The sequence below is a fragment of the Chelonia mydas genome, chromosome 3 (genome assembly GCF_015237465.2).
Source record: "Chelonia mydas isolate rCheMyd1 chromosome 3, rCheMyd1.pri.v2, whole genome shotgun sequence".
In the NCBI taxonomy this organism is placed as follows: Eukaryota; Metazoa; Chordata; order Testudines; family Cheloniidae; genus Chelonia; species Chelonia mydas.
In genome coordinates this window covers 53,591,785-53,610,084 of record NC_057851.1, presented here as the reverse complement: position 1 = coordinate 53,610,084, position 18,300 = coordinate 53,591,785, and the positions used below count along the sequence as shown (strand labels likewise).

The window sequence follows — 18,300 nt, the reverse complement described above, 5'->3', positions numbered from 1 at the left end:
TGACTAGTGCAATTTTGGGGGAAATGAAATCATTCAGTAGGACTTAACTATCCTTCATGCTCATGACTTTCAAGTCCTAGATCACGGAGGTCCAGACAAATATAGAAGTCTGATTAGAGCTTACAGATATACAAGAGACTGCACAGAACGAAGAATATAAGCCCTTCTTATCCTTAAGACTGATAAAACCTCCCTAATAAAGTAGTTGCCTGAGCTCACTGTACTAAAAGATCCATTTTCTGTTCCTCATTTTCTAAAGCAGGTCTGTAGTGTTCATCCTCAGCCAGGCCTAGTGATTTAACACACTTGTAGTTAGTGGCCCACAGTCATACAGGTTCTCATGTAGAGCATTCATCAGGAAATAACACATTACATTACTCATTAAACTCCACAGCACCACCAGTAAGTGGCCTTACTAACAGATCTTCAAAATCACAATATTTTAAAGTGTTGTCCACTACAAGCCAGGATTCAAGAGGCAGGGAAAGTGATGTCAGCTTAAAAAGGGATATGCCAGGCCTGGGAGGGGCGGGGGGGAGGGGGTTAATAGGGTAGACAGTAAGGATTAAAATAGTCTGTAAGGTTTCTTAGAAATAAAAGCCTTAGACCTGATTCCTCTCAGTCAGATTTTTTCAGGGGTTTACTTCAACTTTATGCTTCTCAGAACAATGAGTATTTTTCTGTCCCTAAAATATAGTTGTGTTTGAGGCCTCAGTGCAGTTTTGGTCAATCTGACAATTCCTTTAGACTGAGCTACCTGTGTTCTAATTTGATATTTTATTAATTGTACAGTTTTCAAATTACTACATGAATTAAACATTTTAATGCAGAAGCATTTGGCTCTTTTTTTATATACAAGGGAAGGAATAAAATAATGACAAAGAAAATATGTAGTACCTTAAGTTTCTACTATCTGAAAACTACCACATTTCTGATAACAAAATAGCAGAATGGTCTAAATTGTCACAATACTTTTCATTTTCAGGGGATTCAAGGGTTGAGAGGCATAACTGGTATAATGGGAGCCAAAGGGAACAAAGTAAGTACTAGCAATTATCTCTATAGAATATAAATGTAGCTGGTAGTCAGAGGTTGGCCCCACTACATGTAATTTTTAAACTATGGGTCACTATGCAATGGGTGCTTTCTGGGTTTAGCCTTACTTCAGCTTTTGATACCCTCCTTTGCTATGCCTGCACTTTCCCACTCCCACCAAGTGTGCTCCAGCAATTGTAACATCCTAAATCTGGTCAGGAGGACAGCCAACCCTTTCTTTTCTGAGTAAATGCCTTCTGTACATCAACAAATTTTGTTGAAGTGGACTTTCTGCAGTTTTTTACTATTCTCTCCTTCTCCCCAAGACTTACAGTAGTTTGGCATATCCTCTTGGTGCTGTTGGCAAGGCATCAAGCTTAATTGTGACATTAATTTACACAGGCCATAACCTTTTGAAATAAAACTCAAGTTTATTGAATATTCCTTTCTCCTGATTGTGTCCACCTCAACCTTTCTACTTCTATCTCCTATTTTCACCTGCTTACCTTGGTAAATGGATCACTTTCATTAATTCAGTTTCGATAGCCAGTCACTGAACAGAATGGTGCAAATCCAGTCTGAGTATCCAGTGAAAGATATGGAAAGCAAAGCTTTCTTGTTCTACAATTCCTACCATATATCCACACTGTCCCCTTCCACAGTTATTTGGCCACTTACATTCCTGCCCCAGCTATGTGAAATACTTACTGCCTCTCTCTGAGACACACATTCCTTATTCTTTCTAAATCTTTTCTGAAGACATTTCTTTTCACTTTGGCTTATAATTGATTCTCTCTATAAAGAATTTTTGAAGATAGTTTTATGAGACACTATCTAAAAATCAATTGCAATTCACATTTTGATGTCAGTCCGTTATGCTATATACATGCAGTATGTTTTTGTGTGATGCAGGGAATTAGTTAATGACAACAATGAATTGTTCTGAAATAGTTTAAAGTGACTTAATTCATCACTGTCCAGTACATTTTGATAGAGGAATGACAATTTCATATATAACATTTGATGGCATTTAATTATATAACTCCCCAAAAGGTAAACTAGAGTTTAAAAAGATTAAGCCACTTTGTCAAAACAGTTTGTATTTATAATAACAATCCAGAGCCAAATTCAGAGAGGTGCAGGGCACTTGCAATTCCTATAGAAGTAATTGGGATATGTAGGTGCTTGGTACATCTCAGGGAGTCAGCCTTACTATCTTGTGTTATCTCTTTATTTTGTAGGGTGCTCGTGGCCTTGATGGTGACCCTGGTCCACGAGGGCTCCCTGGTGGATCTGTAAGTAGAGTTTTGTGTCAGCCAGATCCTTCAAAGTGATATTAACTATTAATGTTTATAAAAAATAAAGTAGAGGGCTGTCTGCTTTGGCAAAGGGTTTTCCCTTAGTACAGGAGAGGGGAAACTACGGCCTGATCCAGCCTGTCAGGGCTTTAAATCCGGCCCTTGAGATTGCCTTAGCCCCACAGTGCCATGGAGCTGGCAGGCTCCCTGACTGCCCTGGCCCCGCACTGCTCCTGGAAGCAGCCAGCACCAGGTCCTTGCGGCACCGGGGTGAAGCAGGGATGGCTGCAGAGGGCTCTATGTGCTGCCCTCACTTGCAGGCACCGCCCCCAGCAGCTCCCATTGGCAGGGAACAGGGAAACCGCAACCAATGGGAGCTTTGGGGGTGGTACCCACAGGCGAGGGCAGCGTGTGGTGGAGCCGCCTGCCCCACCCTACCCCCAGGAGCCACTGCCGGACATGCTGGCCACTTCCAGGAGTGGCGCGGGGCTAGGGCAGGCAAGGAGGTAAGTAGCACTGGGCCAGAGCCCCACCCTTCCAGCACCCTGAATCCACTAACCCTCTGCCTTGAGCCCCCTTCCACACCCCCTCCTGCACCCCAACCCCTTGCCCTGAGCCCTTTCCTGCACACCACACCCCCTTCCACACCCCACACTCTCTCCTGAACCCCAACCCCTTGCCCCAGCCCTACATTCATGGCCCTGCATGCAATTTCCCCATCCAGATGTGGCCCTCGGACCAAAAAGTTTGCCCACCCCTGCCTTAGTATGTGTGGAAACAAATGAGAGGACAGAGAGGCGGTAATAAGTGATTTAAGGTGTCTTTTCCTTACAACTACGAAGGTGAGCTACCCCTGACATATCTGATACAAGAGGGCAGTTGGTCTATGGAAAAATCAAGACCAAAGGGCAAAATTATAGTCTCATTAGATCATTGTAAAGTCAATATAATTCCACTGATATCAGGACAAAAGAAAGAATTTGGGTCATTGAGTTTAGTTATGATTTTAAAAGTTACATATTTTCATAACAAGTATTAAATAGCCACTTACCTTAGCTAGAAAGCAGGAACAGCTGGTCATTAAGGGCTCTTGGAGCTAACTCCTAGCTAATTCCCCAACAGCCACAATGGACACTGTTCTATCTGTAGTCTGGCTAGGTGTATTGCCAAGTTGAGAAGGCTGAAGTCTTTCCTGCTCCTACATTCTCTACAGCAGTGCTGTTTAATCTGTTCATCTTCATACTATTTCACCAAGGTCAAGGGGCCACGGTCAGTACTTTAGAGCAAGACTTTTGTCCTGTTGCGTGCACTTTTCACTGTTTGAGTGGCAAACGGCGTGGAGAGCACCTATAAATTCCTTGTGGGCATAAAGCCAATGTATCCACCTGCTACATCTCGCTCCATGCAGCCCCTGCCTCCTGGGGTGGGAAGGAGGAGTAGCTGGCTAGCCCCAGCTGGCATATGGCCCCTAGGGGATGGCTCTAACTGGTATAAGTCAGAGCAAGCTGCGGAGAGACTTCAGGCTCCTCCAGACTGAGCTAGGCAGAGAATAAGCGAGCCATTATTAGTGTTTGTCAACTTCTCTCTCATTTCCCCTTGGGGTGGGTGTTGTGGGAGGGGAGTCATTCTTTGGTAGGCACAGCCTCAGGTGCAGACAGAGCCAATCGAATGTCTGTTCTGCTTCCCCTGGGCTTCCACATCCTGACAGAAAAGCAGGGAATGAAGCAACCGGTGCTGCTCCCTCCAGCCTCTTCTGCAATGAGCAGATGCCTAGCGGGTGAGCTAGATAGCAGTTACAGCAAGGAAGGGACAACAGTTGCTCAGAGTATTCCCATCTCACCTCAGAGCTGCTCCTGTTGCCATGGAGGAAGAGGTGTCCCCATCTGGATCCCTGTAGTAATAGGGTTAATTCAAACACTTCAGTTTAACAATTGCAGGGCATTTTCTTCTTGACACAGTTACACTCAAAGGCTACAACTTAGACTCTTGGGAGACAAAAGCGTCTCCACCCCAGACCCAAGGTTGGACACCACTGCTTTAGAGGCTGCTGTACACTTATAGCTGGCTGCCGCAGCGAAACTTCTGGTTGCATTGGAGCTTGTAGCAAAGTGAGACTCACCAGTGCGGTGCCTCCTGCTGGTCATCTTGGGAATTAGCTCTTTCCAGCCCGGAGCACCCTCTGCAGGCTGGTGTCTCGCCTGCCGCTGGCCCCGTGTCCCTCCCAGACCCCAGTGCCCTTTAACCTGGGGTTCTGCCCCAGCAGTACCCCCATACTCCAAGTCTTCCCTCTCAGGGGAACCCCCAACCCTCTAAACCCACCTTGCCTCAGTGGCTACTGCCCATCATCTAGCCCCCACTCACTGGGGCAGACTGCAGTGTAATGGCCACTCATCACTGGCAAGGGGTTAGGACCTGGTGTCTTTGCCTATCCCCAGGCTGCCCCTCTGCAGCCCCAGTACCTTTTGTAGGCCTTCACCAAGGCTTTACCAAGCTGGAGCTCCCCAGATCCCTCTGCCCTTCCCCAGCACTGCTCCACCTCAGGTATCTTGCTTCCGGGCAGCTAGCCCTTCCCACTCCAGGGCTAGAGTGAGACTCCTTCAGCTCCTGGCCCCCAGCCCTCTTATAAGGGCCAGCTGGGCCTTAAATGAGATGGCCACCACCTGTGGTCAGCTACTCACTCCCCTTATTTCCAGCCACAGAGCTCTCCAGGGCTGCTTTTACCATTGGCTCCCCAGGGAAGCCCTCTCCCAGCGCTGTTTTAACCCCTTCAGGGCAAGAGCAGGGTGACCACCCCGCTACAGAGCTGTTCTAGTCACACCTCGATTCATGGCAGCATGATGTTTCTGTTTTGTGCTTGCTTCATTTTCAGCAGCCCCGACTGCCCTGCTGCTGGGGCCACATGTTCCAAAGTTAGCTCAGACGTTCACTTTAACTTTCCCAAAAGTTCCTTGTTCAAAATCCCAACATCTAGACAATCTCTTATGTGTTCTCCTTACTGATGCCAAAGTCACAATTCTCTGCTTTCTCAATTCTCAAGCTTTCGCCAGGTCTCTGCCCTTTCAGTAAAAGCTTGCCCATTTGTGTGTTACATTCAATATTGAAATGCAACAATCATCAAACTTTTAACGAATGATCAGTACGTGTATCCTCAGAGAAAATGCAGGGAGATGGCACAATGGGCCTCCTTTTCTTCCCACTTCCCCACCAACCTCCCACATCCCCACTGGTTTCCCAGTTTTTCACTTCTCAAATCTAACTAAACTGAAGGGAAGATGGGGGATGAAGGGAAGGAAAAAGTAGATCAAATACCACCAGTTATTGTAGGTGACAGTTGCCACTGCTAGGAATCAGTGCCCGAGTTACAAAGATTTTTAACATAATTCAGATATAAGCAGATTCTGATGGAATCTGGAAGTAATTGCCCCATACCATCTAGGATCATTCTACTTCTCTAGTTGTCTCCCCAACCACCCTTCACATAACATTCAACCTTATAGTTGATCTCATTTAATCTCTACTAGACAGAATTTCTTCATGCTTAAGTGCATAATCATAAACTGTACAAATGACCATATATGTAAATAATTCTCTCTCCAGCCCATGATGCAAAATTGCACAATTAGCCTGTGTGTGCTTGAGCATTTCTGTCTCTGAAGCCTCAGGAATAGATGATTTCCTGTAACTGATATCAGACAAGATGGGCCAGGTTAGCCTGGTATAACAATTCGTGTTCTTAAAATGGCATATGTAAAAAATAAAGAAAAAATGTTTTTTTAAAAATTGGGCATAACATACATACATAACTTTGCATCTATTCCTGCCCACTATCATAACACAGCAGCAAGCACTTTTATGTTTTGGAGACATAAAAGTCACTTGTTTTACAAACAAAACACAAAAACTTCTCTTTGCATTATTCAGTTGAATGATAAAAGTCAGTGACTCTTCCCTTTCATGCATGAGGATAAACAAATCATTTTTGAGTCCAACAGAAGCTAAATGTTGTCCATTTAAATAAGGGCACTTTACCCCTTTTCTAACAATATTTGTTTTGGTGGGGAAAGCAGTTTGGGTGTTTTAGATGTCATAACAAAAGGGTTCAATGTATTTAGAAATAAAAGATAGCCTTATAGCAGAGAAATTGTTCCAATTAAGCACCTTTATACAGTTGGTATTGTGTATTGTATAGGTTTTTTCAGACGTTTTAAGTCTGATAGTTGCTATTGAAGTTAACGGTGTAACTTGATAACAGGAGAACAAGCACTTAGTAAAAAGATGTTTATTTCTCAGGGCCAAGTCTCTAAACTCGCTTTGGGGTCTGAAGGTCAAGTTGGGTTCTTTTCTTTTTGCACATCATTATCCCACATTGGAACAGTTCCATAAAGGGGACCTGGGCTCAATGGTGCGGTCCCTAACTTTTAGGCATCTTGCCTCCTAATGGAACCTTCAGCCCTAAGTTAGGTGCCCAGGCTCCTTATACAAGGCATGGGGAGAGTTAAGTGCTTAAAGAGATTCACAAAAGCCAGCCAGCTGAGAGGGGAGCTGCCTAAACTAGCCAATAGGAAATGCTGAGGAGAGGGGAGATATCTAACCCCAGTTCCGCAAAGTTCATCCTCACAAAAACTGAAGAGGAGCTTGTGTCCCATTTTACCCACCCCAGAATACCCTTTATCCCAGTGGTTAGAGCACTCACCCAGGATGTGGGAGACCCTGGTCCACTTTGTGTAGAATACTTACACACACATTGGAGCAGGGACTGGAACTTGGGTTTCCCACATGAGTGCACTAAACATTGCGCTATGGCATTATGCTTACCCTTCCTGTGGCCCAGTGAATATTTAAATAGTTTATATCAAGTGGAAATCAGGCAGAGGGGGGACACAGCCTGGGTGAGTGCCCTAACTTCTGGCCAGCATCAGGGCCTGTTAACTATAAACTACACAGGCCAATCAATGTCAATGTAAATTGCACAGTAGTTTCAATGTAAATTAGACATATTTCATTTAGAATTAGTGTGTCCTCCACAGAAAAAATATAGATTTACTCACCTTCTGAGCGTAAATACCTGAACACCTGAAACAATGTTTTGATCCAATAAGGGGAAGGGAAGTACCATCTTTTATATCTTAAGAAGGTTTGAGAAAACTATATACCTATCTATAATAGCCTAAATGGATTAGTTAGCATGGACACCACCATACAATGAACATAGATATTTTCCCTTCCCATAGTAAAGTGATTTCCTTTTAAGAAGATTCCATTGAATTACTTTTTAGTTGTTTATAGAGTGAGAGTGCAGCCTAAGCGGAGTATGGGTAAAGGTGAAAACGAAAGGACACTTAAAAGGCAGTGGTGCTCATTAAAAGCTAGATCTTGCATCTTTATGCAACCAAATGCTAATTGGCTTCACTGGAAGTTTTAGGTGTTCCCAAGTAATGCAAGACTGAGCCATCAAACTGAAATTCACCAATTAGAGGGAGCCCACAAAGGTCACGATATACCATTTAAGGCCCACCTAAACCTTTGATTTGGGGCTCAAATGTTGCACAGGGCCAAGCACACGCTCTCTGCACAAGAGTGAATTTTACCTTTCATGTTTTACTTGATTTCATTTAATCAATACGACCAATTGTATTCTGACTTTGTTGCTAAATGAAAATATTTCCTGCAGGGAGACCAGGGACAGAGGGGTCTACGGGGAGAGACAGGTCCAAAGGGTGACAGGGTGAGTTCAAATCATATTTACAAGTAAACATTTAGCAATAATATTATATATTACATGTTACATGTGCTGAAGGTAACTTACCTAATATATCCATGAATAAGCATGTATTGATGCTTCTTGCATCTGTCACTTCAATGGGTTTTTTTTGTTTTTTTTTTTAGGGTCCTCAAGGTATTAGAGGAATAACTGGTCTCCCTGGGCCTAAAGGAGAAGCTGTATGTATATCTCATTTATTTAAAAAATTTGCTCCCTATCATGATCCTTTATATTGCAAATGCTGGGGAACAGCATTAAGACAAGCAAAAAATGTTCTTTATAACAATATGCTATCTGTGTTTCAAGGGCTTACCAGGGGTTGATGGCCGGGAAGGGATCCCTGGAATGCCTGGAGCAAAGGTAGGCTAACTGTATCCTATATAGCTATTTCAGTTTACATGTCATTTGATACATATTGTTCTAACTGTAGTAGCTCCAATCACCAGTATATTTTGTATGTTTTTCATTTGTGCTACTGCTTTTGGTTTGTGAACGTTACTGTGGTAATTTGTAGTAAACTTCCCCAGCCTAAATGTCTAAAATGACACTGTTTCTACTGTCTAGAAATAAAGTTTTTTAACTTATTTAACTGAAGATTTTATATAATTCATGCAAATCGATTTTTTTCTTCAGGGTGAACCAGGAAAACCTGGTGGTCCAGGTGATGCAGGACTTCAAGGACTGCCAGTAGGTATCTGATACTTTAAATGTGAAAGTCCCATTCAGTTCAAACACAAAGAAGAGACCAGTTTCTCAGATGCACTTGTGCCAGCTTTTGTGCCTCATCATACCTTGGGTGGAAAACTGAGTGAATGGCCCAGGAAGAATAACTCCAGTGCAAGGGTGATCCTGAAGAGTATAGCCAAAATAGAGGGTTGAACGCAAAACAATCTCCTGGCTGTCAGCATAATAGGAAAGTAGATTACTAAAAAAGGTTGGGCCAACATGCTACTTCACTGGGAGTTCTTTCTGGGCTAAGGGTTCAATGCCTTGTGGCTGTTACAGGCAGACATAAATAACAGCCCACAGGCTACTCTAACAGAGCACATAGTAGAAGGCCTGGGTACCAGGATCAGAACAGCGTAAGTAGAAGCTTTACACATCACCTCTGACTCTGTGCACTGTGGGAATATCTGAGCACATGGGCCAATAAGTTTTTAATTTTGCAAAAGTTTATCCAGGCAGTGGAGTTTACTAGACCTTGTCTGATAGCAGTGGTGTAAGAGTGTGGCTTAGTTTTAAGTATAAAGGAATTAGTTTACAAATCAGTAGAATGCTATTTTCATTCTGTCTACCAATATTTATTCCTTATTCAATTCTTTTTACTAATCATCTCTTTATAATTCTATCCACCTGTCTATCTAGGTTTATATACTTGCTCGTCACACATTGAAATGAAAGAGTTAAGTGTCTAAATAACTTTTTGAATCCCATCCTGAGTGCCTTGTAAATTTTAACATAAGCACCCCAAATTTCTTGTTCGTATTTATTTATCTGGTGTGGGTTTTAGACTTAATGGTGTAGGAGGTGAGGACTGTGGTCATCCTGATGTGCAGGAGGAATTGCTGTTGTGTTTTTTTGTGTGTGTGTCTGTTTGAGTTACAGGACTGAATATAGATTCCGATATTTGTGTATTAGGATTTGATTTTGTCTTTATCAACACTGAGGGCTCAATCCTCACCTATACTGATCTTGAGTTTGGGGCAGCTAAGGAGGTGAGGTAGTGAAAGATGGCTTTCTGCCTTTCCTAATCGTGGGACTGGCTGGGGGCCAAAGTGATCCACAATGCAAGTTAGAGCAGCCTAAGACTGGTTGAATTTACCCCAGATGGAACAATCCCCTGTGGCTGTTCTGCCAGTATAGGATTGCTGGAGTGCCTCATACTTCCTCTTGCCCCAAAATGTCCCATATGGAAGGGATGTGGGGGAGCTAATGGCCAGATACACTCACTTTATGTCAGTGAGGGATTTGCCTGTGATAGGAGAATCTGCAACTATCCCATTATGGGGCTCTCCACACTTGGGTGTTATGAGGCTTTCTTTTAATTGAAACAGTACAAATAACTACAAACAAATTTAATCTACCATAAAATACATACATAAAAGGCATAGCACTACTCTGCTGTTAAAATACACAGTGCTATTCTTAATTCACACAGATTGGTCACAGTCAAGGAGACATTATACCATACCAGTAAATACATTTGTATGTTTAATCTTGTAGTTTATGGATTTAAAATGTTGGATATCTTGGGAATATAGATAGTGCAAAATGTTACCAAATTAAAAACCTACTTTCCTTTACATTTTCAGCTAGAGAAAAATTCAACCTCCAATGCCAAAGAATACTTCCTGCACTGGTTACAGTTACTCCTCTCACAATAATTGCTTATTTGTATCAAACCAGTGTCAAGTGTTAAAAGCCCAACAGAAACTTTTTCAAAACATTCTGCTACAGGAGCAGATACTCAGAGAAGATATTGAAGGAACTAAGTTAAAATATCATCTGATGTATAGTTGCATTCTGAAGTTGGTTCTGTTCTTTTGCTATTTTTTCCCTAACCGTAAAGATCACTTGCTGTGAATGGTTGTATACAAGAGAGGGAATGTGGAGTGTAAACAAGAGAGGGGTCTTGTAGTCTGAGCATAAGATTGGAGTGGGGAGTTCAGGGTATTGTCCCATTTCTGAATCTGGCAGTGGCAGTGACTCATGTTGTGACCCTGAACAAAGCACAATCTTTCACCTCTCTGTGCTGCCTTTTGCCTAACTATAAAATGGGGATAATACTACTTACCTACTTCAGAGGGGGTTCAGGCTTTATAAATTGCTGTTTGGAAAGTGCATCAAGATCTTCAGGTGAAAAGACTAGAAAAGTATAAATTATGATTGCAATAATGTAAAGTTACATTTTTAACAACAGTTTCAGCAGGTGCTTTTTGTACATTTCTAGACTCTGTACTAACATACAAATGACATTTAAAATGTTGTTTCTTTTAGGGTTTACCTGGCTCCCCAGGTGCAAATGGTGTTTCTGGCCCAAAGGTAAAATATTTTAAATAATCTACTTCCTTTCCTCTAAAACTGGATTTTGTGTTTATCAAATTCTAAAATAGCCAGTGAAATTTTGTTCACTTGTCATTGTGGTTAAATGAAAAATAACTGTTGACATAAAAAATGATACATGCCAGACAAGTGAACAAAAACTTAATCAGTGGTTGGTCTGCAGTTTTTGCAGTTCTTTCACTGTGACAGTAGTATTGATCTTGCGTAAAAGATGAAAGAGGTTTTATTGATTCAAAACACTTTAAAATAAAATGTTTTTTTTTAAATGCAGCATTTAGTAATTCTGTGAAATTCACTGCAGAGGATGTCATTGACACATATAGCATAGTACACTTCAAAAAAGGATTAGATAGGTTACTAAGAACAGCATACGCAGCTGCATTAAATGGATAAAAAGACAAGAGCTTTCAATTCTAACAGTTCAAATAACTGAAACATGGCTGTTCCAATTCTACTCAAACTCTCCACGGATGTTCACATATGGCCTGAACAAAAAGCATTGAAAATTTCAGACCAAAAGAAATTTATTTGAGGAAAAAACCATGAGAAACTCAAAAGAGTGATTAGACTGGAAGTTGGGATTCAATTTAAATATATGGCATGCTTCCGTGCATCCACTATAATTGGAGTCCCATCATTGTGTTTGATTGCTGTACAAAAATAAGGGAAGAACTTAGAGGAATGGGATGAAGGAGAATCACGTGGGGAATAAAGAGTAAGAGCAAAAATGGGTATAGCAGGTGGTTTGATTTCACTGCTTGTTAATTTCTTTGTTAATTCTCTTGAACTGGCATGGTAACTGGTAGCTTGATATGGTTAACTTTTCCTCATTTCTGTCTAACAGGGTAATGCAGGTGCCCCTGGGATACCAGGTTTGATGGGAAATTCTGGTAAACCTGTAAGATCACTTTTCTTCTTTTTTGAGTCTTTCACAAGAGCATTTCTATTTTGCGCAAAGAGTCAGTTTTCAAACATGCTCTGTTCTTATCATCATGAAAACAGGGTGAACAAGGACCACAGGGGATAGAGGGACCAATAGGACCAAGGGGTCCAGCTGTAAGTACTTGACTTGTTTCCTACTGTGCATATTTGGAACTGTAATGTCTGAACCCAACAATGTAGTATACATACTACTTATCACAAATGCCACTTATTTCAGGAAAACACTCAGAGCTATAACTCCTTAGTCAAGTGGATGCACATCAACCCACATTAAAAAAGCAATTGTGCTGACACTTACAGCATACGCAGATTTCAGCTGGACTCAAAACAAAACAATTGGCACAATTATTCCACAACTTATTTTGGGTGGTGGTGGTGGAGAGTTTGGAACTGAAACGTGGATCCTCATTTTGCAGCTAGTCTCTGTTTTCATAATGGGCTGAGCAGAATCCCCAGATCCAAACAGAAGGACCAATGGATGCACATGTACAGACCCCATGGTCAAGAGCGGGAACCAAGCCCAAGACCATCAACACCAGCAGCACAATCCCTATCACTAAAGCTAAAAAAGTAACTGCATTAGCTATCAGTAAAGAGCATGCTCTTATCCTTTACAGGTCCAGCTATTAGAAACAGACACCATCACATGCACTGAGCCAGTGCCTTACACACGCACTTCTAAACATTGGAGTGTTAAACATGTGAATTTTGTGGCTTGGGTCCATGTCTAATGCTTTACTAGATATATTACTCACTAGTGGAAGGGGGCTAGACAGGTAGTGCTTTGAACCGCAGCAGCTCCTTCTGGTTGAAAATACTGGTGTTCAGAGGGACATTGCTTCCACAGCGCTAGCCTACTTCAGAAAAACATACAGAAGGTTTAGAAAGATGGCTAGTCCAGGGTAAGAATAAGCCTTGAAGAGGGTGGGATAGGAGAAGCAAGGAATTACATAGAGAAAGATGGTGGCACTCACTGAAATGCAATGTGGAAGACAGAGGGACAGAGTCTCTGCTGAGGATGAGATATGAGAGGTGGTGGCTATCAGGGGGCTGGTGACAGCTTTCTGATTTTCTCTCTCTGTCTCTCTGGCCCCAGTCTTGGTCCTGAGAGAAGTTAGAAGAGCATGAGGCTGCTGTGACTTACTGGAAATGGTTCCCAACAGACTGTCTGTGAGTTGGGGATAGCTTTAATGCACTAGAATTCACAGTGAGACCATTTGCTGCTCAGAAGAACTCATACTCCATGACCTCTGTTTGCAAGTTCCTCTCTTGCTATCCCACTCCAGAGGTGCTCACTTGGAGCCTTCTGGCCTTGTGTTGTGATATAACATTAGTGATTTACTTGTAAGGGGAACCAGGCAGGAAACTGGCTCCTATAAACTAATTGTTCCCTGACTTTAAATATTCAACAAATCTCAGATAAAGAACAGGTTTACTTTTCCTTTCTGTATGTTTCTGTGGTTTGCATTGTCACTTGCTGAATGTACTTTATTACAACACACTAGTTTCTTTGGAACACGCCTTCGCACGACTTTTGGCCATTGGCTGTCCAGGAAGGATATAAAAATAGATAACATATATACTCAGCATGTTGTGACACAATATCTCAATGTTACCTTGCCATAACTATACTCACCAAAGTTTGGGTTTGTTGGAAGTCTCCAACTGTGTTGGTTTGGATGGAATGGAATTTTGTTTTCTGAACCATTTTCCTGGCATTGATCTCCTAAATATTGAGATACACATAAAAGTTATAGTTAGATCAAGAACAAAGTATTTTTCTACATTGATAATGCAAGATAATCTGCTAAACTATGCTTTTAATCCCATAACACGCAAGTATGAGTTTATGAAATCAGTGGTCCATAGAAACAGGTGTTGACATGCTAGGTTAATTATTAGTAACCCTGTTGTCAGACAGAAACACTCAATGCAGATTAAATACAGTGATTTTTCTGTTTGCCACTGCAGAGATCAGGGGAACATGTTCCCCTCATTTTGTTTCATCATTTGGTAATGCAACAGTTTCTGTAAACATACGAGCAATATGGCCAAAAAAAAAAAATCTAGAAAAGAGTTACTTCAAATCCACAAAAATGAGGGACAGCTTGTAAGTGTTATCATTAGTAGGATAATAGAAATACCCACTGCACATCGCACAGATTTAAGTAGAAGTAAGCTATTTTTAAGACATAGTATTTTATTCTCTGAAATTTATAAACCACGCGCCCTTCTGATGAAAATACTGAAAATATTCAGTATCATTCTACTGAGGAAAACAGACTATGAATGGCTGCCACAGCTTCCTGCTGGCTGTCTGGGAAACCAGGGTGGGAAGTCCAAGTCTTTTACACAAACAAGCTTTAGTGATAGTTAGAAGAGTCAGGAATCTATGTTCAGCCTAGGGCAGGCAGTTGAGACTCACTTCATTTTGGGCAAGATTCTGCCTGGTCCTTACTTGTGTGCGCAGTTGTGTGGCAGGAGCAAGCAGCATTCCCTGTACTCCTTGTGCAGTCAGCATTTCATGCCAGGCATATAGCTCCTGCTCTCAGGAATCAGACTGCTTTGCCCCTACCACTCAAGGACAGTTTGCCTCCAATCCCTCCTCGTCTCTGCATTGGCATGCAATGGGAGCAGACTGTGCCCAATAGCTGTAGCTCCCTTGTGCTCTCTGCACTTTCCCTTACTCTGGACTGTGCATAACAGGTTGCAGCTAACATCTGCAGCGTGTGGCACGAAGAAATAGCTGCTGTGTGGTTTCTGCATATGTTGGAAGTAGGACTAGTCCTACTGAAGGTGTAGGGATGTCTATTTTCCAACAGAACTGATCCTGTACTGGGAAGGGGAGTGCAAAGAAAAAAAATGGCCTTAGCATAAAGGCTTGTGAAATCCCATTGTTAAGTGATATTCTTAGTCATTGCATCATATGGTTACAGCATTCAGAACAGCTGGACATGAACGTAGAAGCTGGCCCCTAAATAACGCTTGCATTGTAAGGAGTACTCTAGTTTGCTTAATAAGATCTGATTTCCATAGTGTTTGAACTATTTGTGTGTGTACATTTACCACAGGTGGGTAAATCAAGGGATTTGTGCACTCTCATATGTTTAGTCAGGGACTTCTCTCTCTATGACCTTGTGCAAAATCCCTGATTTGTGCCCACATGTCCAAAGAGTAAGAGCAGGCAGAGAGGTGGTCCAGGCAGCACATATAGCCCACATTTTATTGACAAAATAAAACTGTCACTTTATCACACAGTTGCGTCATGTTCCAGTTCAATCTTCACTAAACAATGATAGTAACTACCCACTGAGTGTGGAAACAGTGTTTTAGATGTATCAACAAAGGGTTCATCCTCTCTGAGCTAGTCCTGATGAACCACTGCCCTGTTGTGGTGTTATGGAACAGTGTGCTTCTGGAGAGGCCATCATTTGGCTGTCACGACTAGAACATCTTGACAAAAAGAGGGAATATTCACAATGTTTTTCAGTATATCTACAGGTTTTATTTTTAAATCAAAATTTCAGAATTAGACATTTGCAATATTTTGACCAGTTTCTACAACTGGTCAAAAATGGAAAAGTCGTAAAAAAATCATATTTTTAAATTTGATCAGTTTTGGAAAAATTGAAAAATTTTGACCAGCTCTGTTCATGACCAACCACATACAGTCATTAAAGATCCCACGGTTGCTCTTCAATGAATTATTTCTTCCTTGTCTTTCCGTCCCCTACCCTAATCTCTGCTTTGGTCACCTCTTTACCACTTATTACCACTTGTTTCTTCCTTCCTCTCTTCTAACTTTTCCTTTCCTCAAGTCTACACTCTCCATCCTCCTACTGATCATTCCCTTCCTTTCTCTCCTCTCCAGGTTCCTTCTACTGTCAAAGGCCCTCCACTCATATTGTATTCCATGCACCACTCTCTTTTCAATCCCTTCCCCCATCTTCCGAGTAGAGGGTTCTGTGGCAGGAGTCAGGAGGAGCCTGGAGTTCTTCCCTTTTTCTCCTGACAGAGCAGAGGAGGAGTCACCAAGAAGTCACTGCTACCAGGATCGTTTTCTTAATAGGTCCAAGGAAGTGAGAGAACTAGGGAACCACTGCACCTTTTCATGGGTTAAAAGGAAGGGGAGTCAAAAGGGTTGTGTTACCTCTGTCCTCTGCTTCAGTGCTGTGGAGAGACAAGAAGGCTAGTAATTGCTGAAGGGCCAGGACACCCTTCAGTGTGGGATGATGGAGTCAACAAGATTAGCACTCCTCCAGTGCTCCTCTGTGGTGTAACTTGATATGGAGAGGAGGAGTGAGATTCTTGTTTACAAATTTAAACATGTGATTTTTTCTATTTTATTAACAATATTCTCAGGCCGCTTCTTTTACCTAAGCAGCCTGCAAGAGGCACTTACCAATGGAAAATTCCCATTTTTGCTGGCAAGTGAGTTTTCAAGTCCTGTTGCTGCTTCTGTGCACTATTAAATAACGTCTGCATTTCCCTCATTGGCGATTACATTTCAGTGGTGAAGAAGTAACATCTGTATATTAGAATCATAGAAGATTAGGGTTGGAAGAGACTTCAGGAGGTCATCTGGTCCAATCCCTGCTCAAAGCAGGACCACCCCAACTAAATCATCACAGTGTTAACATATAAGTTTGGGAACCTTTGGATGTCAGGTGCAATATAAATAGGACAATTTTTTTTATTAAAATCCACAGAAGAATATTGTTACCCTGGTTGTTACCCAGTCAGTGCTCAGAAACCAGAGTTGTCATATCCAATAGCTTAAACATTTATAATAGTTTTCCAGAGGAGGTTTTAATGATTCAAAATGAAGATAATTAGTTTACATAGTCTATTCCAACAACAGACAAAATACTTATCTGTTTGTTGGAATAGATCATACAATCTTATCTACTTGACTACTGAAGATTTTCTTTATAGGAAAATAAACACTTGAGAAAATATAATCATCTATCTAATTTTAATTAGAAAATTGATATGGGCAGTTGAGAAAAAGCCTGTTATAATTTATGTGCTTTTTATGAGATATTCAACCTTCATTTAATAAAACAGGAAAATGACATGCTTACATTTGTAACAAGAGTACCGTGCAACTTGCATTTTCTAATTTCCAATCAAACATATCTTCTTTTCCATTGTAATTGTTTTGTCAGTTAGCAGTATGTTTGCATCACATTACAAGTCATTCTAAATAATTACAGAACTCACTTGTGGTTTAAATCCTTTTTAAACTGGTAATTGTGGCAGGTGGCCCAAAAGAAATAATTCTTAAACGTCAAAGTGTCAAACCTAATCAGTGAGGTTGACTGTGTTCCCTTAACTAATTATCTGCAATTTTTCCTCCCCACATATTTATTAAGATTTAGCAGCATTTAATTTTTCATGGTGAATTTACACCAGATACTGGTTCCTTTTGCTTTATGCCCAGCCTTTCTAGTAGGTTAACACTTCGTATAGTTCTGAATTTGTTAAATAGCTTGTAGTGTTTTAAGCTTTAATAGTAAGTTCAGTAAATAACCTTGAGACGTGCATGCATATTAGCTTTTATATATTGGCTGTTTTTAAATTTTTTTTTTTTAGTATATACAGTAGTTTTTAGCTAAGTTATCTTCTTTATCTATGCTCTACTGCAAAGATTATTTTCATAGGTACAATTGTAAGACCTTTTTTTCAGCCTGAAATGTATCCTGGATTGCTGTACTAATTGTCCTGTCACTTAAATCAACTTTTTGATACCAAGTCCCTTTACATGCCTCAAGTTTAAAAAGTGGGTCCATTTTCTTCAGTTGGGCATCAACACAGTGGCAGGATAAGTAGTCTGATGTCTTCACCTTCCCAGGATGTACTGTGCATGCACAAATTTTTTGGCACTGCTCGTCCGTTTAGTCTGAGAGCTTCACAAATAATGAAGTTGTTTTTAAACAACCCCTAGGGGGTAGGGTAGCATTGCTATTCCTATTTTAAAGATGCACAGATAGATTAACATCACACAGGATATATGAAGCAAAAGAACCACCCAGGTTTCCTGGCCCTCATTTCTAAGCCACTGGATTCTCCCTCCTGTGCCTGACCTGATTTTGAAAGGATAATGTCTTAGGCCATGTGCTCCTTTGGCACTTGCAATAAGTTTATGTTAATAATTACCAGAGTCAATATTTCTATTGTATTAATATGCATACACACATA

General features: G+C 41.3%; 1 protein-coding gene across 1 annotated transcript in view; it reads left to right on the top strand.

Annotated features, from left to right (window-relative positions):
• The window catches only part of COL9A1 (collagen type IX alpha 1 chain), a 104,748-nt gene that overhangs the window by 49,597 nt on the left and 36,851 nt on the right, over positions 1-18,300 (top strand). Inside the window, exons 20-28 of the mRNA XM_007070552.4 lie at positions 986-1,039; positions 2,277-2,330; positions 8,005-8,058; positions 8,220-8,273; positions 8,401-8,454; positions 8,728-8,781; positions 11,092-11,136; positions 12,002-12,055; positions 12,160-12,213. Coding sequence (XP_007070614.2) covers positions 986-1,039; positions 2,277-2,330; positions 8,005-8,058; positions 8,220-8,273; positions 8,401-8,454; positions 8,728-8,781; positions 11,092-11,136; positions 12,002-12,055; positions 12,160-12,213 — 477 coding nt within the window. The remainder of the gene's footprint in view (positions 1-985; positions 1,040-2,276; positions 2,331-8,004; positions 8,059-8,219; positions 8,274-8,400; positions 8,455-8,727; positions 8,782-11,091; positions 11,137-12,001; positions 12,056-12,159; positions 12,214-18,300) is intronic.